Below are 23,882 nucleotides of genomic sequence, written 5' to 3'. Positions count from 1 at the left end.
GGCATCAAAGAGCCGATAAAGTGGTCTTGTCATTTCTACGAGAATATGAGACATGGCACTATGCCATGGCATAAAGAAGGCAGTGTCTTCCCTAACTGACATTCTTTTCCACATTCACTCTCCCTCGATCTCAATCTTTCTCTCTCACTCTTTCCCTCCTTATGACACAGGCATACACACACATACACGCATGCAAACACAGGCATTCACGCATAATATACACGCACAAACACTGGCACTATTGTTCAGGCAACTACATCCCGCTGTGACACATTTCTGCGCCCTTTGTCCGTGGCTGTGTTGTGCCTTCTTCACCCTGTGTGAGGTCGTGCGTGTGGGAGGTGTGTGGAAGGGTTGCAGGCAGGGAGGACCCCAGCAGGAGCCTGAAGAGACAAGGGCTTAAGGCTTAGTGTCTGTCCAGAGGGCGAGCGTGTTCCAGCTGTAAACAACTGGGAGGTTACACAGTAAATGTTGTGGTGTTAATTCAACACTTACAGAGTTCATTTAAGTCCAAATTGACTCAAATGAACTCTCTAAGTGTTAAATGAGCACTGCAGAATTTACTGTGTAGGATCATGCGGTGCAGGCTGTGTGGTTGTGTGGTTACGCTTTGTGTGTGTGTGTGTGTGTGTGTGTGTGTGTGTGTGTGTGTGTGTGTGTGTGTGTGTGTGTGTGTGTGTGTGTGTGTGTGTGTGCTTTTGTTTGTCAGGATTTGTATGTTGGCCTGTATGTGTGTTTGTTCTAAATCCTCCATCTCCCATTGTGTCCATAACCACACATTGTTTTATAGGCTGAGTAGGGGGTATTGTGCGGTGGTTAGGTTTTCGATCTGAATCCTGTGAAGGGGGTGTCGCTAATTCAACACTGGACATCCTTATTCTGATTATTATTCTTTGCATGTACGCACACATAGACACACAGACACTCTCTCTCTCTCTCACACACACACACACACACACACTCTCTCTCTCTCTCTCTCTCACACACACACACACACACACACACACACACACACACACACACACACACACACACACACACACACACACACACACACACACACTCTCTCTCTCTCTCTCTCTCTCTCTCTCTCTCTCTCTCTCTCTCTCTCTCTCTCTCTCTCTCTCTCTCTCTCTCTCTCTCTCTCTCTCACACACACACACACACACACACACCACACACACACACACACACACACACACACACACACACACTCTCTCTCTCACATACACACACAGTCACTCACACACATACACAGACACGCACACACACATACACATGTCCATTATTCAGATGTGACCAGTCACAGCATGGGTGCATTGTACCGTCCGGATGGCCGGAGTTAATGGACAGTAGGAGATAGCGTATGTGTGTGGGAGTATCCCTGACAGCACCATGGGGTATTTAATTTCACTGGTAACCACACACACAGGCACAGAGGCACACACGCACAGACACACAGGCACACACGCACTTACACGCACACGCACGCACATTGACTCCAGAAAACAGAGGACTGTTGTTAAACTACTGCATTACAACATACACACATTACCATGAAGTTCAGTCATTCATATTTTGAAATCCTGTCACTGAGGCATACCATGTTAACCATCAAAGGAACTATTTTAAATTATTTAATTAATCAAAAAAGGAACACACATATATTTTTCATGTCTACTTGTCTTGTTTTTTAGTTTGTAGTAGATATGCCATATTGTTTAGGTCATGAGGGAAATCGGATCTGAGAAGGAAATAATAGAATTCAGTCAGTGCCCCATTTCACAGGCAGAAGAGCCTCAAAACCACACTGACAGCATTAATTACTCAGGAAGGCTCAGTGGACATGATATTGGCTGTCGCTGACGTTGTCTGTTGGGAGGAATTTGGCCCATTTTTTTTCTGTGTGATGCTAAAATACAATGCAAAACACTCCCGGTCACTGTACGCCCGCGAGATAAATAAATAAATAAATAACTAGATGCACTCTGAGAGTGCAGACCTCCGCCAAGGAAGCTGTTTGGTAGAACGTTTGACTATGTTACACCCTATCTCTATTTAAAGTCTTTCTGCCTTCTTTTTGTGGAGTTAAAAACTGTAATGTCAAAATTCGCCCGCAATACAATTTACGGTCGCTAGGGGCGTCTAGATTTCATGGCTAGCAATGGTGAAGGATCTTTAAAAAAGTCCTGGTTCCGGTTCGTGATCCGGATTACCACCAGAAGTTGTTCCTTGGGTCATTTCCAACAACGCCTCAAAGTTTCAGCCAAATCCGATCACAGGTTTTTGAGTTATCCTGCTGACAAACAAACAAACAGACAGACAGACAGACAGACAGACAGACAGACAGACAGACAGACAGACAGACAGACAGACAAACCAACGCGACCGAAAACACAACCTCCTTGGCAGAGGTAATAATGATAATTACCTCAACAGGATCATTTCAACGTTCTCAGAGAAGGTATTTGTATCAGAGAGACTGAGTCTACCTGTGCCGAATCAATTAACCAGATTACTACTCAACCACGTATAATGTGAAATGGTTAGCCATTCTCACTCAGGGTAAATTGCGCAGAACTTAAGATAAAGTGATAGGGATAAACGCACACAGTAGAGTATGCCGTGCGGAGTATCAGGTCCACCTCCATTATGCTTTTGTCTCTGAATAAAATGGCTGAAAGACAAAATCTCTCAGAGATTTGCCATTGAATTATCTAGTTCTCTCCTGGCTCCTCCAGCAAAACAGTTGTATATTAAAGTTGCTGCAAGTGAGCGGAGCGTGTGTGAAGATTGTCCTTGCACTGCCCCCCAGTGAACGCTATAAGTATTGCTATATGCAGTCTATGCCGCACAAGCCTGTGCCCTTGCTTTGGTTATGTAGATCCGTCATGCAGTACTGTGAGTGTGTGTGTGTGTGTGTGTGTGTGTGTGTGTGTGTGTGTGTGTGTGTGTGTGTGTGTGTGTGTGTGTGTGTGTGTGAGAGAGAGAGAGAGAGAGAGAGAGAGAGAGAGAGAGAGAGAGAGAGAGAGAGAGAGAGAGAGAGAGAGAGAGAGAGAGAGTGTGTGTGTCTGTGTGTGTGTGTGTACATTAACACCATTTTTAGCTGCCTCTGTATACACACAAGCAGGTTTGATTGCAGGCAAAACACTAACACAGATGTACACAAAGCGAGAGTAGTTGGTGTGTCCTGTTTACGTCAACTCGCATAATAGCAGCAGTTGTGTACTGAGCAGTGATTCATGGGCAAAGTAAAAAAAAAAAGCACAACACACATGTGGAGAGAATTTATGATCAGCTATTTCCGTGTGTGTGATGTACACACACACACACACACACACACACACACACACACACACACACACACACACGCACGCACACACACACACACATTCACACACACACACACACACTGGCCAGCAGATTGGCATACTATTCATTGTTGTTGGTTGGTTCACCCTTACAAAGGCGCACTCTATATCAGGAAGAATGGATTCTATTGAAAGAAAAGTGGCATTTTGTAATGGCATTGATTGGCTTAACACAATGGCCACACCGAGTTAATGTGTTTAAAAGGAGAAAAGGCAGTTTTGTAATTGCATGTGGGGAAATATGGTCTAGCATTTAATATAGGCAGGTAATTACATTCCTGTGCTTGAGAAAATGAAAGGTGAATGTCGGTGAAAAGGGGCCATAATATCTCCTAAGTATATATCACATGTATGTGAATAATTGCATCTTCAGGCAAAAAAATGAATGAAAAACCCTGAGCAGTGCAGTACAGATCACAATGTGCTGTGCTTTCATGCTGCGGGTGATTCTGAGTGCAGTGTGCCTTTAATAGTAATGACAAGTCAGCAATTCCACAGTTGTACCACTAGGGGCTCTCTCACTCATTCATTCACTCTGCTTTGTGACTGCAGATCAGATGACTCCCAGGCTGCAGTTAATATGCGCTAATCCATGCACGTGTGTGTGTGTGTGTGTGTGGGGGCACACACATGTATATGAGTGTGTGTGAGTGAGTGTGTATATGTGTGTGTGTGTGTGTATGTGTGTGTGTGTGTGTGTGTGCGCGCGAGTGTGTGCGAGCGTGTGTGTATCTGCCTCTCTCACCCTCCCCTATGCTGATTCTAATTTTCTGAACACCCTATCCCTCATTTCTGAACCCCACTCTCCCCCCACACACAGAAACACTCTATGACTCCATGCCCCCCTCCTCCCTCTTTCTGCAGTGCCTCTTTCTCTGCATGGTGATTATTATTCTTTGCACAGCCTCGGTGCTGATAGTCAGATACTGCCGTGCCCCCCCTCTAAATCACCTGGAACCCAGCCCACCGTGGAGAGAGAGAGAGAGAGAGAGAGAGAGAGAGAGAGAGAGAGAGAGAGAGCGAGCAGAAAGGGAGGTGGAAGAAAGAGGGAAAAGGAGACAGAAGAGGAGAAAGGAGGATGACGGCTGACTAGGGCAAAAAAAAAATTGAAAGGTTAGCAAAGGAGAGAAGGTGGGAAACGGAGGCAGATCATAAGTGGGGAAAGAGCAAGGGAAACAGCCAGGACATCTTTGTTTTATTTCTTCAAAGAAGAAGAGAGTAAAAGCAGCCTCCCAGGTTAGACTGCAATCCTCATGCTGCAAAACAGTGACATCATACACGAGGGCATACTGTACACACCCACACATACTCATACATAGAAGCACATGCTCACCCGTAGGCTTTAAGCATACAGACACACTAACACACTCAGACGACACATGGACATAAAAATGCACACAAACAATAAACAGACAACAAACATACACTAAAAAACAATACACAGACACACCAAGACATGCACACACACACCATTGACATTTCTGCCGCAGTGAGAAGAAAGCTGTGTGGAGCGCGAGTCAAGCAGTCTTGCATTAAGCAGGACAACATTGCCAATTCAGCTTTCGCACCTGCTCAGTCACCCATGTGCTGAAGCATATCAGCCTGTCAAATGAATTTACTTATGAAGTCAGGTACTGCCGCGGCTGACTGAGTGAATTCGCTGGTAGGCGTCGGGGATGACAGGAGACGTTGATGTGCTTGTGTGACCGGTGTGCGAGTGCGAACTCAGTACGCTTGTGTGTCTCCAGTGTCAGAGCTGCAGCCCATTAGAAGGATGTACTGCAGATGTGCATGCATTGCTTAGTAATCATGTGCTGCTGTGGTCACCTGCTCGTGTCATGTGCACGTGTAAATGAAGCCAGGAAGTTTGTTTGTTTGTTTGTTTGTTTGTATGTTTGGTTATGTAGGGGGTGTGTACTTTTGAATGCTTTTTGAAATCCTCTGTAATGACGGATTACGTTACCGTTAATGGATGTGGCATTGTGCTCCTGTGGGCTGCACTTATCTCATGTTGTCATGTTGTGTTATTGTATGTTGGGGTTTGTGAATTAATTTTAGTGAATATTTTTGCAAACTTGTAAAAGACGGTTTTCTCAATAAGGGATACACTTTTATTATTTTACAAAATTTAGCTTAGTAAAAAGTTGTATATGACAGAGAAGGGCATGCACCCAAGCTTACAGGAAAAGTGACAGATCCATATGATTTGAATGTCCTCATGTATACCTTAATTAAACAGTATATATAAATTAATATGCATATGTAAATTATATATATGTAATATATGTAAATTAATTTCAAGATGCCAGAGGACTTTAATATTCCAGTAGAGTAAACAATTTCGATCACATCTCACGAAACATCTTGCAAAAAAATGCCAAGCTTGGTGCAACACGAACTTCATGAAATATTAGCACTGATAATAATAGTGGAAACTCCTCTTGTTTTCGGAACAAACGCTAGATAATTGGACACTTCAGGAATCCATGTTAACACCACTCTCCATGTTCTGAAGCAGCTCCCCTGACAAAATCATCTGATCCTTACACAGATGAATTGATTGGCCTTGTTCTGTGTGTGTGACTGACTCGATCCTTTATTCATTATCAGTGTTCTGTCTGTTGAATATGCAAAGACGTGACAAAGAGGAGCGCCACAAAGACTAATTAATCAGGGCCCGTTAGCTTCCTTTGAAGCATTAGGTGTGAATGTCAAGTGCTAATCAGAGCGGTGACTAAGCAGAACTCCAAGCAATATCCAGCACACAGATGTACGTACGTAAATGTTCAGACAAGCAACCAATCATGAACAAGAGAAACAAAGCTTTACTGTGCTACTTCACATCCCACATGTTGGTCAGACACTTACCAAGACACAGCACAGCACTGACGCATGTTTGTCATTTTTCCCAGCAAGTTTTTTTTAAACTTGCATACCACATTGCGCACACATATCCAGTACATCACAACTAAATAGGCAGTGGCAACATAACACAGACACAAACGCACACGCACACGCACACACACACACACACACACACACACACACACACACACACACACAGACACAGACGCACACGCACACGCACACGCACACGCACACACACACACACACACACACACACACACACAGAGGAAGACAGTGTTTGGGGAAATGGGCTGTGTCAGATGAGGGGGAGGCTTTTTATGTTTGTTGTCACACACCATTAACATTCTAGCAGTACGAACGCCTTTGGAGGAGTGCTGGCCTGCATCCAAGCGTGTAACCTCTCCCACTGCAGGGCCAAGAGAGGGCTGGTGCCACTTAGACATGTAAACCAATCCAACGTCACTGTCTTTTGTGCTTACCTGCACACACTGACACACATCGCTGATCACGCACAGACACAACAAAATCCATCAGTTTCAGAGCTTCCTGACGCCGCATGATGTCATGCCGCCAATTTCCAAGGGCCCCTCATGGCAGTATCATTATTTCAAAGTTGCGCAAACCTCATCAGTGCTTCTCCGTGGTGGGTACCACTCCTGCCAAACTTGCTTAAATTACATATATATTGGCAATAGCCCTGGCCTAATGTAAGTTGAAATTCCAAAGCTAGTCTATCAAGCTGTGAATAAAACAACATTAGTGAGTCGTGTCTCTGTCTTTGGCAGCCTCATTTTATGACCACTGTGACCTAATTAGAAGCTTTTTAGCTGATACCATTTCGATGCATATTCAAGTTAGTTTCTAGACAAAGTTAAAGACTGCTATTTGGGCCCTGCCGTGGCCAACTGGTGGGGTACTCGTCTTCCGTGTGGCCGTGCCGACCCGGGTTCGATTCCTGGCCTGGGTCCTTTGCCGACCCCTCCCCGTCACTCTCCCCATTCGCTTCCTGTCCACCTCTTAAACTGTCCTATCATCAATAAAAAGTCGTAAAAGACAAAAAAAAATCTTTTAAAAAAAGATTGTTATTTGCTGCAGTTGACAATACATAACCGTTTGCTATGTGTAAGCTTTTTCATAGCAGTTGATGCAACTTCAGTACAGTATCAAGAAGGCAGAATTGGGAAAATCTGTTTTTTTGGGGGGCCACGTAAAATAAGAGAAGACAAAAGTCAGTGAAATACATTTAACTCTCAGTCAGTCAGTGGGCCACAGGAAATGCTTTAAACCAAATCTGACTAATCTGGTCGCATCTGTGATCCGCTCGTTGGCCTGGCCTGGTTTAGAGAGTTTCCCCTGTGTCCCCAAAGACCAACGATAAAAATCTAAAATGTGCTAATGTAGACTTGCAACTGTATGGTAATTCCTGGAATACTAACAAACACAGATTTAATCCCACTCCCGAACATTTTTTGACATTTCGTTTACTAACACTTTCTATTTTCCCAGTGTTTTTTCCTCCATCTATTACTTATTAGTTATCAAATAAGCTATTTATAATGTGTCGGGCCGAAACCAAGGGTGAGACCTGCATCATGTGCCCTACATAGGGCTGCACGATTATGGAAAAAATCATAATCACGACTATTTTGGTCTAAATCATAATCACGATTATTAATCACGATTATTGATTTTTGCAGATTTTTTTGAAAATTATAACAAGATGAAATATAACCAAGAATGAATTACATACGGGATGAGCAAAATAAAATGAATTGTAATTATTATGTAAAGGCAATAGCATGAAACTTAAGTGGACAGATTTCTGGCCAGAAACACCAGCCTGTCAGTATGTTCTGGCTTCTCAAAAGTAGGTCACTATTGCCACGATTAAATCACGATTAAAATCATGAGTTCGATTTCACTATTTTATCACGATTTTAATTATTTTTCGATTAATTGTGCAGCCCTAGCCCTACATATTATCAATCACTTGGCCTCCTATTGTGTTTGGGTTACTGAGATAAAGCCTTTCACTAGTATAGACAACCAGCACAAGAACTGACCCCGACTACCTCTGCGATTTGTTAGATGCTATAAGGTCAACAGCACAGGATGTATAGCCTCTACCGCTCAGCAAAAAAAGTGTGTTAGTTTGGAAGAAAGAGAGAACGAGAGGGAGACAGTGAAATTATGGGTCAATAAATCGTCCTTATGGGAAGCACACCAGCGGGACCCATAAGCAGGTCAAGGGCAAGACATTGATTGGGCACATCATAAACCAGCCTCTGTAGAAGTATGTGTGCGTGTGTGTGTGTGTGTGGGGGGGGTTAGAGAAAGAGAGAGAGAGAGAGAGAGAGAGAGAGAGAGAGAGAGAGAGAGAGCGAGAGCGAGCGAGAAGCAAGAAGGAAAAAAGTAAAAGGTAGTGCTGCAGTATATTTGTCAGAAGATTGCACACTGATTTACTTCCCATGATCGTATAGACATGAATAGGCACATAAGAGTGAAAGGTCATCCGACATGACTTTACAACAATTGATCAATTTCTTTGTCCTCTGCGCTATGTACTGTTTATCATCATATCTTTTCCTGCCTGTATTTAAAAATCACTGGCCTTCCAGAGCGATTTTTATGTGGACACCGGCACAGTGGATAGCCAGAGATGCTTTTGCCTCAAGTCCTCTCATCAGGGTACCAGCTCCCATGTCCCTTGTGTGGGAGTGACCCTCAGTTGTCCTCACCTGTCGTTGCCTTGTTTACTGTAAGCACAGTTTGATCTATGTGGGGAGATGCCAGAGCAAAGTGGATAAGGCCAGCCGTGTGCTAGTCTATCAACTGTGTCATCCTGTAAAGTCACTGGAGCATATTACTCTTGTCTACACGCCATTGTGTTTATGCTGCCTGCGGTCGCCAAAGGCAAACCCTTTTTTTTCCAGGGCCTTCATGAGCAGCAGACTCCAGTTAGGCTTTAATGACCATTGAGACTTGAAGTGAAGCCTTCATTATGAATTCTGGTCAAGGAATCAGCAAAGGGTTTGTTCCACGCTGACAATGACATAAGGGGAGGCACAGAGCTCGGTCCTCTGGCTTTTGATGTGGCCCCAGTGTCGTTTGAACTGTTCAATTACTCTTTCACCGTCAATACTCCCATTTCCTTTTCCCATTCTATTCTATTCGTCTCTCTCCCTCTTTCTTTCCCTCTGTCATATCCCTCCAGCTAGCTTGTCCTCACTTCTTCATATTCTTTCTCCCATCATGTTGATTAAACCTGACAGTGGAGCGTGTTAATGTGGTTATAATGCATTTAGCAGCTGCCCGTCAGCTTTGCACAGTCACTGGTGACCTGTATCTGGGCCTACCCTAATCTGAGTAGAAAAAAAGAAACATTTAATTTGCTCCTCAAGTGGGACGTTGTCTTAATGGAAACTCAATTTAGTTATATAATGTGCTTCTGCTTGTGTCTTGAGAATATGTGTGTGTGTGTGTGTGTGTGTGTACATCTCTCTCACTGCGTGTGTCAGTGTGTGTGTGTGTGTGTGTGTGTGTGTGTGGTGTGTGTGTGTGTGTGTGTGTGTGCATGCAAGTGTTATTCTCTTTCCCCCCCAGTTTTTTCTGTGTGCATGTATGTGTTGTTTGTGTGTGTTTACACCTGCTTTTGCGGATACAGTATTGCTATAAATGACATGCGTGAAGGGGGAACATTTGCACTTTGGAAAATGCCAGCAGGGCCTCTCATTTCAGTAATAAAACATTTGCTTTGGTTTAAGCGTGTTATTTCAACGTTCCACCAAAGACAGACTTCATCCTTCTTATTATTTTCGCTATGAATGAGTGCCATAAGGCGTGTGCGTGTGTGATGAAGCGGCTGTATTTTTTCATTTGCAATTTGTTCCAGGTTGTCATGCCTTTCTCGGATTTCACTCAATTCTTCTACAATATTCTATGCAATTTAGCTTTAACAAATATGCTTTATTGTATGCTTCAATAAAGGCATCTTTATAATAGAATTCCCCATGTGGGGCACCAATTACGATAAGAATGAATGATTATACACCAGTTTTGGTGGCGTCGTATGATGCTTGTTATCAACAAACCGGGCCAATTAAGACTATTATTGAGACACCAGCAGATAATCTTATTTGTTGTCACACACTCACACCTTTTTTTTCCTTGTTTCCTCTCTCCCAGCAAACACTGCGGCGTGTCACGTTCTCCGTGGTCAACCAAGCCCAGGATCAGGGCTGCTACGACAGCGGCATGGAGGACTCGGAGACGCCCAGCAGCAAGAGCTCCTCGGGGCCCCGGTTGGGAGCGCTACCCCTGCCGGAGGACGGCTACGAGAGGACCACCCCAGAGGGCAGCGTGGGCGAGGAGGAGCATGTGGAGAACGGTGAGCATTGCCTTGCAAGAATATTTTTTTTTTTGGTTGGTCTTTTTCGACTTAATTCCACAGGACAGTGTGAGGGGTGGACAGGAAGCGAATGGGGAGAGAGACGGTGAGGGGTTGGCAAAAGACCCGGGCCGGGAATCGAATCCGGGTCAGCCGCATGGTAGACGAGTGCCCTACCGGTTGGCCACGGCAAAGCCGAGCATTGCCTTATTAATGTGCAAATGGGGTGGGGGCGGTCAAGGCATGATTGAATTTTAAAAAGCTCTATTATATTTCATTGCTCTTTCGAAAAAATAAAAAAAATCAAAGTGCAGTGTATATATAGTCACCTTTTAAATTACTTTTTAAGTCTGTCATAAAGCAAGAGCTACCCTGTGGGGATTTAGCGAAATAACAGAAAATGAGCTTTCTGAGACTGACGTTCTAACTCGCAAATGATTAATATGGCTTTTGGCCGTGATTTGTGGGTAAAGTTGACACAGCATACTTTCGCATTGCAATTATGTGAAAATGTGTGTGCTTAGGTACACATAATGACGTCCTACACATTAGTATAATGGTTCTAAGATTGTGGGCTGTGAGAAGTCATTAACCTGAGACAGCTGGTCTTTTTTCACATTGTTGAAAAGATAGGAAGCCCCAAGTCAATTGTAAACCTGTGCACACCAGCCTGCACACGACAAATAGGCAGCAATATCATTACTGTGTATCATTGTTTTTATAGCCTACTGCTGGCCTGTCTGTTTTCAAGTGCGAGGTCTAAATGGTCTGTTCATCAAGAGAGATTATTGCACCAAACAGAATCAGCTTGCCGTATACTGTACAACACACTAACCCTGTATACTGTACACTCCCTTCCTTCTTAGATCCAAGGCAGCTGCCAGACGTGGCTTTAACAGGGAAGTGCACGCGGGAGTGTGACGAGTTCGGCCACTCCGACACCTGCTGGATGCCGGTGCAGGCCTCCCCACGGAGGCGTCCTGGCAACGAACCGTCCCACCTGTCCACCTTTGGCTCGCCCGGCGGCGTGGGGGTTGGCGGCGACAGCAACAACAACAACAACGAGGACGACGAAGACAGCGAACCGGACGCGGACGACGAAGACGGCGAGGGCTCGGAGCGCGGCGGCTCAGGAGGAGTGAGGAGGCACGGGCAGCGCAGGCACGCTCGGGACACTCTGGCCAACGGAGACCCGCTGGGAGACCGAAACAGCAACATTGGCGACCACAACCGCAACCTGCTGAACCGTAAGATGACCTCGGCCTCTTACGACACGTTCAGCAGCGCCGGGTTTGGACGCAGCAGGCTGGAGGAGGAGGAAGGACAGCGCCCCCCAGAGGTCATACCGCTCACTCGGACCACCGGCGACTACAAGACCACCTCCTGTCTCACCCTCTCACGCAGAGAAGTGTACCTGTGAGCCGCGAAGAATAACACAGCGAAAGGCAGAGGGAGAGAGAGAGAGAGAGAAAAGAGAGAGACGGCGGGGGAAGAGAAGAAAGGCAAGATGATGGAAGGGAAGAGATAATAGATATGGAAAAGGTCCACTGATCACTGTTTTCTTAACATTTTAGGACCCTAAACATATAAATGGGTTACACCCCTGTCAAAACAGATGTACCCCTTAAGCCAAATAAATAGTTAGAAAAATTAAAACAAAAATAACGAAATACTAAAAGAAACCCTCCACTTCCACTTCAAGTGTCTGAATGCAGTTGTTGAACGAATCAAAATAGACTGCTGTCTGAAACCCTCACTTGGGCAACGTGAGGATTACAGTACACACTGCCTGATCCACCCCTACTGTATGTGAATGTGCGTTAATCCTCTGTCTGTCCAGCCACCTAGGGGCTTCCATTGGAAGTGCAGTGGAGAAGAGACGCTGGCAGTCTGTCAAGCATATCTTCACCATATGTTCCAAAGACCGATCTTGAGCCAGTTTTTCTCCTCCCCCAAATCAGCGTGGACCTACCCAAGGAGTGTGCACAGGAAAAAAATCTGAGTTTAGGCTTATCAGGCGATATAAAAAAGGAGTCATTTAGAATGAATCACATATCACCTGAATGATACTGATATCAAATAAACACTGTTATTGCAACAAGGCATTATAAAATGCTACATGCAACACCTAACCTGTCTCCTACCTGCAAGGATTCACTTCTCAGCAGATACTGTGTCCTTTCAGCTAGGAAACAGTGTCCAGTTTCCTAGAAATGGTGACGATTGTCCCATGCTTTTATTCCTTTAAACTCAATGCAGTGAGGCGTATTCACAATTGTATAGTTTCTTTCACGTGTCTTAATCTTCTTACTCCTACATGTTCATTTGCACTCTGTCCACACACAAACACACATGCACACACATTTATATACACACACACACACACACACATTTCTTATATGTGTACAAGTAGATGCATGCTAAGCTCATACCCTTGTCACGCACACATGTACAAACACATACGCACAGTTACTTGTGTGTAATGTGTGTGTCCCTGTGTGCCCAAGCCAATGCTGTCCAACATTGCTTTTCAGGTCAATACTGTAGCTATAGCATTTTGCCTGCTTTAACTCAACCAGTTTATATATAAAAAATATGTAAAACATTTAAACGTATTTGAATACCTAATCATTTTAACAGTACTTCTGGGGGGTCATTCAGATGACTTTGCAGGAACATCTATACTATTATGTATACAAGGAACCAACAGCAGTCCTTTCTAGTAATGTCCATAGATAAACCAAATCTGTACAATAGACTCTGCATGACAATAAGCAAAAATGCTTATTTGGTTAAGGAAAAACAACAGATTTTTTTGTGAGGGGGGATACTACGCCTTTCTTTATGTTTGTATGTGTGGCACTGGATTATGAGCCAAGGGATGTCGGTGTGTGAAATCTGCTTCAGAAGCTGGACAGAGCGATAGAGAGCAACCTTTGATCTTGCGGCGAACACTAGATCAAACCTGTGCGCGAAGAGCCGGGGCAGCTCCCAAGGATTAAATTGCTGCATTCAACACACGACAATGGTTTAAATGGCCAACACTGCTCAGACCTTATCTACAACTCTCAGGTACCACGAGTCTATTTGGGACTCTAGTCAGTGGTGACCCACTTCTCCCCCATGTGCTCTTAATGCCACGAGGGAGGTTGCTCTCCCTCCCTGTCCATGGGTTATCTCCCTGGCCACTAGAGGTCTCTCCCCTTTTTGACGTGTTCTCTCTTCCCACCACCTTGACACCCTTGGATCGCACCTGAGCCGATTTACCCCCTTTCTCACCCGCCTCTAGCTAGCCAAATTCTGAATCTTCACACCACTGTAATATAAATAAATACATAAATAATATGGTATCCAGATTCACCAGAGATTTTGGCATGCTTACGTTTTCTTACATTTATTTTATGTTTGTTTCTGTTACTTCCACCTAATCACCACTACTTATACACTATTATGACTCCTTGTTGTACAGCTCTTTCAAGGGAGAGACTTTTGCGTCTCCATTTTGCTTTCCTTTTAAACTGAAAGCCATGCTAAAACCCCTTTGTGAATCGAAACCTGCACCATCGTACTGTCTTCACGGAGCAGCCTTCCTCTCTATAGGCTGGGGACTCCAGCCATGCCAAACCCCCACCGGCTCCCTCCAGCTCTCCTGCAAACGCAAGGACCCACAGACTCATTCAGGAGCTCTGGTTCATTAGTGCCTGGACACAACCCCAACGAGAGACAAAACAAAACAAGAGAAACTGATTGATGTATTAAAAATGAACACAGCACTGAAAATGATGCAGACTTGATTGGAATTAAATTCCGCATGAACTGAACACTTGAGAGACTCACTCTAGTTCTGCTCTGCATTTTTGTCTGTTTTTTGGTAAACAGCAGATCCTTTGATAACTGCTGTTTTAATGCAGTCTGTAAGTATTACTGTAAATTTTGCGAATGAGGGAGGCTCTGAACTGTGAACATGAGGGGCATCTCCGTGTGCTTATGTGTGTGAATGAATGCGGCAATTTTTTTTCTTTAATTTTTAATTATTTTTTTTTACTGCATGCTATACCAACAATCCATCCACATATAGCAGTTCCCATTCCAGTTGTGGGAGGGTGGGTTAGAAAAGAGGGCTGATAACCAGTTTTCACTGACACACAGTGTACACACACACACAACTGCACACACATGAAAACATGCGCACGCACACACACACACACACACAATCTCCTTTTTTGTATGACAAACTCATGCCCATTTCTGCCCACTTCTCCTATTTCTCACCTGCCATATTAAAACTACCTTGTAGAGAGATGAAAACTTTTAACCAGAAAGGCATGCTAAAAGGTCTTCAGTCCTGCACTTATGATAATTAATGTTAAATTGTTATTTTTTCTTGTTTCAGTTTTTATGCTTGTGTGAGAGACTTTGTCACTCTCAAAGTGTAATTATGAGATGAATCGCATTTGATATTAAGGGGACGAAGAGGGCAATGAAAGCTTTGGTATGTTACATGTACAAGTTTGACTTTGACATTAAAACTCCTGCAAACCTCTTTGGCTCTTTGTGTCTTTTTTCACTCTGTAACCATGTAAAGGAAAATGTGCATTATGACTATGTTTATATAAGAGCCTTGTGTTGCACAACCTCAAAGCTAGAGTCCTTTAAAGCCTAATCATGGTTAGAAAATACACTCACGTTATACATTTGTTTTGGAAAGTGGTGGTGACACAATTTGGCACATTGTCTTTTACACATTACGGTATATTTGCGAAAGATGGTGGTAACAATTTAACCCCTTAGCGCAGAGCCTATGCTATAACCTTACTGTCACCAAAATTGTAATAGCTATGTCTTAATTGTCTGAAGCTATGTCTTAATTCGAATTTTGCATAGCAGAGAGTGGGACTAATTTGCTGTGGGAACACAGAGACCCACTTCGGGATAGATACAACAGCTGTCTATGACAAATTCAGCGCATTACAGCTTTATAACTGTAATCAAATTCTAAATATTGTTATTTATGAAGATCTAAACCTACAGGTATGGTCAGCAAGTAGACAAGTTATATGAACCAATCTCCCAAGTATTAATCGATGTTGCCATTTAATAAATCGTTAAACAAATGACCTAGCACCACTGGAGGGCCACTCGGCCATTCCGACACATTTTGATACCACCACTCCGACACCTAATTTGCTCTTGAGCGGAGCTGTCCAAGGTGCTGAAGGAACCATCATAGGCATCTTTATATCTGGCTACCGGTATGTGACCTGACCTTGTGTGCCGGGAGCTGTTCATGTGTGTGGTGCTGAAATCCAGCAGATGCTCCAAGTGAAGAATGTTACTGATTCATGCTTGGGGTAGCCTACTCCATGTGAAGCACGTTACTACTTCATGAGCTTAGTGCAAAAAGTGCAAACTACAGTAACCTCTGATGGCAAGGCTGTGAGACAAAACACAACCTTAAAGTCCCAATATGTGATTTACACTCCCATCTATCGGTTGCGTTGGTGCACTGCAAGCAGCAGTTCTACGGTAGCCGAACGCGAACACACTAGGTAAAGGGCGGGCACGTCATTGGACTCGATTCGATTGGGAGAGATGCTTCAGCCAAAACATCCAGCAGCTTTCCCTCGGTTGATGAGGTTAGTGTGGTTAAATTACAGTAGTCCGTGCTGTCATTTTCCATTACAGTTTGAAAATAATAACTTATAGTAATAATAATAATTTTATTGTTTAAAGTGCAGTATCACCATACAACATGGTCTCAAAACACTGTAAAACAAAAATAAAATAAAATAAAAATAAAATAATGAATTAACTCTAAAAGATAATAAAAGAAAATGATGAGGAAAATAAAAATGATGGGGAAATAATCAAAAGGTAGGCCATGGTAATTTAAACAAGCTCAATACTGAAAAAGTATAGGTGGAAAAAAATAAAATAATTACAATAGAAATAGGAACCTAAGACAAAAGACAAAATTATTAACAATAGAACAATGCATTTCAGAGTCTTAACATAATGCGATGAAAGCAAAAATGTTTTTAATCTGGATTTAAAGATCCCTATAGAGCAGGGGTGCTCAACTGGCGGACCCAGGTCCGGATGCGGACCCAAACGCAATGTTATCCGGACCAAGACAAAATCCATCTGTATTTAATATGTATAAATTATACATGAGATTTCGTTGCCATGCGATCTATAGGTGTATTTCTGCGAAGCCAGTCTTATGACCAATAAAAGTATCATCACTATGACAACTCAGTGAGTGAGCAAGAGGCCAGTGCGGCCAGTGAGTGAGGCTATTTTCTGCATCGGTCCGTAGCGACTTTTTTGGACCCTGGAAACATACGAAATTTGGCGAGTGGACCTTTTCAGTTTCTAGTTGAGCACCCCTGCTATAGAGCCTGCCTGCCTCACATTAAGGGGAAGATTGTTCCATAGTGTGGGTGCGCGGAAGGCAAAAGCCCTGTGGCCAGCAGACTTCTTCCGCACCACAGGGATTGATAGGAGTCCAGCATGCATGGACCGCAGGGACCGAGCTGGAATGTAGGGTGTGAGCAGCTCGGACAAATAAGTAGGTGCCGTGTAGGGCTTTGTATGTGAGCAGCAAGATTTTAAAGTCTGCTCTGATGTGAACAGGCAACCAATGAAGGGAGGCTAGGATTGGTGAAATATGTCCAAATTTCTTGGTCCTTGTTAATACCCTTGCTGCAGCATTTTGCACTAGCTGAAGCCTACTTGTAGTGCTAGATGGAAGGTCAGAAAATAATAGAGATGCACCGGATCCTGATTTTTAGGATCCTGCCGGATACCGGATCCACTGCTTAAGATCCTGCCGGATCCGGAACTGGATACCGGATCCTACGAAAGGGTTGAAACACATAGCCTACTCGCACACGTGGGCCCTTTTTATTATGTTGGCTCAAACCATTTTTTAGACTCATTGGCTTACTGCCACAATGCCTGCAACGGCCGCTTCAAAAGGGCTTTCACTCCATGCAGCGAATGGGTTTGTGAAAGACTGACTGAAAAGCCTAGGCTAGAGATGCACCAGATCCTGATTTTCAGGTAACTGCCGGATAGCGGATCCACTGCTTAAGATCCTGCCGGACCCAGATCCTGTGAAAAACCCTATTATCCTGCCGGATCCGGAACCGGATCTTGGATCCGGTGCATCTCTAGAAAATAATGCATTGCAGTAGTCCAATCTAGATGTAAAATGCATGAATTAGTGTTTCAGCATCAAGCATGGACAACATAGGTCTAATTTTTGCAATATTGGATAGATGATAAAAGGCTGATCTTGTTACCGTCTTGATATAGGGCTGAAAAGTTAAGCTTGCCACAAAGAGGACGCCAAGGTTTTTAACAACTTTGTTCTCAGTGTCAAAGGTGAGAGACAGATGCTCAGGAAGGTAGTTACATTTAGGTGGTCTTACAATGAGCAATGTCATTTCTTGATTTCTGACACACATGCTTGTAAGTTGAGGAAGTGGGTATCTGAGTTTTGCAGAACATGGACATACAATTGAGTATCATCTGCATAACAATGAAAGCTAATGCCAAATTTGCTGATAATTTCACCCAAGGGTTGCATATAGATAGAAAACAGCATAGGTCCAAGAACTGACCCTTGGGGAACACCACACTTAACCAGATTTAAGACAGAATTATCATTGTTAATGGCCACACGCTGGGTCCTGTTTGACAAGTACGACTGAAACCAGGAGAGGGCAGCACCTTGGAGGCCAATATGTGTCAGGCGGCTTAAGAGTACAGTGTGATCAATAGTGTCAAACGCTGCACTTAAGTCAAGAAGGAAAAGGAGAGATGGTTGGCCAGAGTCACTTGCAAGTAACAGGTCATTTGTGACTCTGATCAGGGCAGTTTCTGTGGAATGCCCAGATCGAAAGCCAGACTGAAATTTATCAAAAAGGTTGTTTTGGGTCAGATGTGTGGTGAGCTGATCTGCAACAATCCGTTCAAGAACCTAGGACATAAAAGGAAGATTGGACACTGGTCTATAATTTTGCAGCTTTTGTGGGTCTAAATGTGGCTTGTAAAATATAATAAAGTTTCAGTTACTATTTGGTATTCTGGTAGCATTCCGGAGATTGGTTATTAGCTAGCCATATATTGACATTGATGCGCTTAGCGTATGGCTAGATCCAGATTCTGATATCTCAAATCAAGCTATGAACGAACAAAGGCAAAATATCTTACAGCGCCGTAGCATTTTGCTGCGATTGCACAATATATTTTCCCTTTGTCTTTAGAGCCTGTCATCAACACACTTTGAGGCAGAGGGAGGAGGAGAGGGAGGAGGGGAGAGGACAGCCCCCGCAAGAGGAGGTTGGTCGGCTCTAAGACATGAAGGTTCGTATGTGTACAAAATAATGTATGATTAACGCCAAAATCATAAGGAATCCTAAAGCATCCCAAAGATATTGGCTCCACACGCTTTCACCCAGGCTAGCTCTGTCCTCCTCCCCCCGTGCTACCATAGTTTGACCATTTTCCGGCTGAAATTGATTTCCCAGAAACTCCCCTCTTCATTGTATTTTATGAATTATACCTAGGCTGCCTATCTACTTTGATAAGGTCGGTCACTTACGCTTGATGGTTCTACTTACGAAAATGTAACTCGTATAGAACAGGCGCGTATAGAACTGCACAATGTGATGACTGGCGTCAGTGATGCTCAAAGCTGTTTATTCAAACAGGCTACAACATAACTCCATATCAGTGTACATGATTGAAAATGACACTGAAAGAAACACACGACTAAATGTGAAGTTGCTATTGATCAACAAGAAACACAGCAGAGTATGAAATCAAACATACAAAAAAAAGGCAATTTCCCACAACTACTAACTCAGTTTTGATGATGGGGAAGATGTATGAAAAGTTTTGCTCGTTTGGCCAGTAGGCCTAATATGGGACTTAAAGCCCACCTGTTTCAAGTGACACAGTTGACTAGAAAACAGAATAACTAACCAAGGTCATAATATGATCTATGCATCTATGATGACCTATAATGCCATAACTGCCTACCTTTTGATGCAGCAAGTGCAATTACTTCTATTACCAAATAACCCATGTTTGTTAACTGACTCAATGTTGTTCTTCACAATGTATTTTACAACAATGGCTTAGGCAATTTGAATCAACATGAAATTCCCGTTATTTCTGCAGGCAGTACTGCAGGAGATGACATTGGAGGATTTCCACTGTTTTACATCAGAGATCATCCAGCGTCAACCAGGCATGGTCTTCAAAGTCTTGCTGCAGTGGCGGAACAGGCATGATGCTCCACCATTATAGCTGATCCGCACCACCCCAGCTACACACACTTCACCCTTCTACCATCTGCCCGGAGATACAGGTGCTTACGTGCTCACACCAGCTGACTCAGGGACAGCTTCTTCCCTCAATGTATCAGACTGTTGAATTAAAAACATAGGAAGGAATCCACTCATCACATCTCCCCTTTCTCCAACCTGCCATTTTTTAGGTACGTCTCACGCATCTCTATAAGAGGCTTTGTCCGTCCGTTGGTCCGTCCGTCCCTCCGTGACGCGTTTCTGAATTGTGATTCCCTCTTGTGTCCATAAGGTGGCAGAGTTGAGTAAAAAAGGTTGAGAACCACTGGCATAGATGGACGCATCTGTGGTCCGCCTGTCGGACTTGTTTAAAAAAAAAATGCAGCTTTCAACTTTTTAAATATATATTTTTCCCTACTTTTTTGCCTTTTTATATTCTTTTTTTTTAACCTTTTTTGGGACTCTCAGAGCAGGGAAGCTTTTCATTGTATATATATATATATGAAACATCTTTCATATATATATACATGACAAATAAATAAAATATCTCCTGCTGGAACACCAGGGTGCCTTGGTGCAGCTGGGCAAACTGCCAACCGACCGGTAGAGGCTGTGCTGTGAACAGGACCCTCAGTATTGCACAAGTATACTTGGGCACTTCTAACAGTTTTGCCTGGATAAGGCATACCTGAGGGTGCACAGGCAGTACCGGTGTGTGTGTGTGTGTGTGTTTGTGTGTGACATGGTTAGGTGACATTAGAGAGCCAGACAGGGGACGATAACCAAAAATACCAGTATGTTGCCCACTGCCACTTTATCTTTTGGCAGTATCCCTTACGGAAGGAAAATATATTTTTGAATATATGAAATGAAAATATATTATAATATACTACAATATATTGTTTGCCAATATATCATTTTATATTGTACAGCAGTATATTGCACAATATAAAGTGATATATTTTGCAGTATACGAGAATATAGACATTATTGCCGTTTTCGTATATTGACTTATGTATTGCATTATACTGTGAAATATATTGTTGCATATATGGAATTATACCCCATATAGTATATGACTTATTGATAAATCATATATTGATTTATGTATTGTATTATACTGTACAATATATTGTTGCATATATTGAATTATACCCCATAGTATATGGCTTATTGATGAATCATATATTGAGTTATGTATTACATTATACTGTACAGTATATTACTGCATATATTGAATTATACCCCATAATATATGGCTTATTGATGAATCATATATTGAATAATGTATTGCATTATACTGTACAGTATATTACTGCATATATGGAATTATACCCCATAATATATGGCTTATTGATGAATCATATATTGATTAATGTATTGCATTATACTGTAAAGTATACTGTTGCATATATTGGATTATATCCCATAGTATATGGCTTATTAATTAAATCATATATTGACTTATGTATTGCATTACACTACACAATATACTGTAACGTACTTTATACAAGGCATTTATGAAGTAGTGTAATTACAACAATGACCAAACATCAATTCAATTCATTCAACTGTTGACATTGGTTTATTAAAAACATGAAACCAACCGACCCTTTAACACCACCGCTCACACATGCAGAGACAGAGGGGCAGACAGGCAGGGAAACGCACACAAACCACGACTTGACAACGACAAGGCCAAATGCTGGTGAAACTTGCCTGTGGCCAGTAACAATTTCAGTGTCCCACTTTGGCCAGTAACTTGTACTTAAAATGTAAATGCAGAAATATTCTAAAAAAAAAAAAAACAAAACCCAAAAAACAAAAACAAAAAACAAAACAAAACAAAAAACTGTGGCTGTGGCCGGTAAGCGAAACACCTCACATAAAGCACTGGCACACATGCACGCGTGCACACACACAAACGCGCCCACACACAAACACATACGCGTGCCCGTGCCCGCGCCCACACACACACACACACACACAAACACATACGCGTGCCCGCGCCCACACACACACACACACACACCTTCAGATATATTAAAAAAAAAAGAAGTGAAAGTCAAGGTGAATTCAGGGGCAGACCGCCCGCAGCCTCAGTCATTCAAGGTCAACAAGAGGGCTCATAGGCCTGTCCATGGACTTCTTTTTCTCTTGGTGAAGCAGTTCACAGATTCTTTTATTTAGCGACATCCGGATCTCCCCCATCCTCACACCTGGATGTGCCTGAGCAACAGCATCTGCAAAAGTAAAGTAAAAAGAATGTTAACTCTCTAACCCATTGTGCAGGCGAGACGTTCCATTTCTTTTTCCGTTGGGAAGCGACAAGGAAGCAGAGGCTGGTGACGTAGACAAGCGAGGCGAGCGGGCGGGAAATTTGGGCTCGGCTGAAAGATATGCTAATGAAACGTAGTGATGGGAAAAAGTTCAGTTTCAGTTACAATCTATGGCCACACATTCCAAATGGCCTTGTTTTAACTGTCTAATTCAACCATGTGATCATTCCACCATCGAATCACCAGGCTGAATTGGACAGGTAAAAACAGGTCACCTGGAATATGTGGAACTGGATTGTAACTAAAACTGAACTTTGTCCCATGAAGCGGTAGCAAGTGGGAGAGGTTTCAAATGAAAGTTATTTCATGGAGTTATGTTACAACATTGTAATTGTAGGTAAACACTTGACAGCAGAGCCATGTATGTCCATAAAACAGTATATGAGAACATATAATTGTTGGGAGGAAATGCACGAGGATTCATTCTGCCCTTTACGCCAACTATTTAACTGGACAAACAAAAACTTGGTTTCAATGGCAACATTGCTTGACACGCCCAACCCCCACCTGCTTACATGCTTACCATAACCTTCAATTTCAGACAGAGTATTCACTATGGCTGGGAATATTACACCATTCAATCATGAAAGATTAATCTTCTCCATGGCTGTGCAGTACATTAGGTAGTAGTAGTTTCAATGAGCAGCACAATAACTAATCTGGGAACAATCCTAAACAGTGCATCTTTAAAAGGGCAGGCAACTATTTAGGGGTAACACTTAAAATTGTTGACCTGGGTGTGTAAAATATCTTATTATTCATTTTTGGTTTTGTTTTACATATCCTCAGAGGAAGAATGTTGCTAAGCTAGCAAGAATATATGGACCAAAGTCCGGAAACATTTATTTTGTCTCTTGACTGACTACCAATGCTCATACAGAGTCCACATAGCAAGTGAAAAGTAAAAAAGGGAGTATAAAACACCACACCACCTACAATGAAAAGTAAGTCCATTCCCCTCCTTCACAGACCCAGGTTTTCAGCAGTGATTTTCCGCCAAATAGTAGTTCATGCTCTATGACCTCTTTCAAGTCACTCTGGATTAAAGTGTCAGCTAAATGTAATGTAACAAGTGTACTTCTTGTTAGAAAAAATGGAACAGGTGCACAGAACGCTGAAATTGTGTTTGACCAATGTGCAGTTGAAACTTGAAGGGTATGCCACTAGTTTGGGGCCAAATACACTGTTGGTTCATGAAGGGTTTTATTTTTCATGTTAAGCATTGTGTTACATTCTCATACTCCTTCCTTTCAATAGTCTGAAACAAGTGCCCAACATTGCCCAGCTTTGTAAACCCAGGTCAATGATTTTAACCACATTTAGCCCAATGAACCCTTGAATGTAACATGTTACATCAGCAAGTTTCACACATTCAATGTGCAGTTAATAATGTAGCTCAAGTAAACTCTAAATCTGGATGTCCTAACCCACTGCCCCTGACCCATCCAGTCCAGACCCCCCCCCCCAGACACCGCACACACACACAGCTCAGTACCCCCACACACACACACACACACACACACCGTCCTACAACCAACCACACCTTCACCCTGCAATAAATAACTAGGTTACATCCATTCCATAATTAACATAAAAA

General features: G+C 42.9%; 1 protein-coding gene across 1 annotated transcript in view; it reads left to right on the top strand.

The window, feature by feature from the left end:
• pcdh7a (protocadherin 7a) overlaps positions 1-15,159 on the top strand; it is a 31,758-nt gene extending 16,599 nt beyond the window's left edge. Inside the window, exons 3-4 of the mRNA XM_063219633.1 lie at positions 10,425-10,626; positions 11,493-15,159. Of these exons, the coding sequence (XP_063075703.1) occupies positions 10,425-10,626; positions 11,493-12,046 (756 nt within the window). The 3' untranslated portion in view covers positions 12,047-15,159. The remainder of the gene's footprint in view (positions 1-10,424; positions 10,627-11,492) is intronic.
• Positions 15,160-23,882: the final 8,723 nt, after the last annotated feature.

Source organism: Engraulis encrasicolus, chromosome 16, assembly GCF_034702125.1.
Source record: "Engraulis encrasicolus isolate BLACKSEA-1 chromosome 16, IST_EnEncr_1.0, whole genome shotgun sequence".
NCBI classification, from domain to species: Eukaryota; Metazoa; Chordata; class Actinopteri; order Clupeiformes; family Engraulidae; genus Engraulis; species Engraulis encrasicolus.
This window is presented reverse-complemented; position numbering and strand designations above follow the sequence as displayed.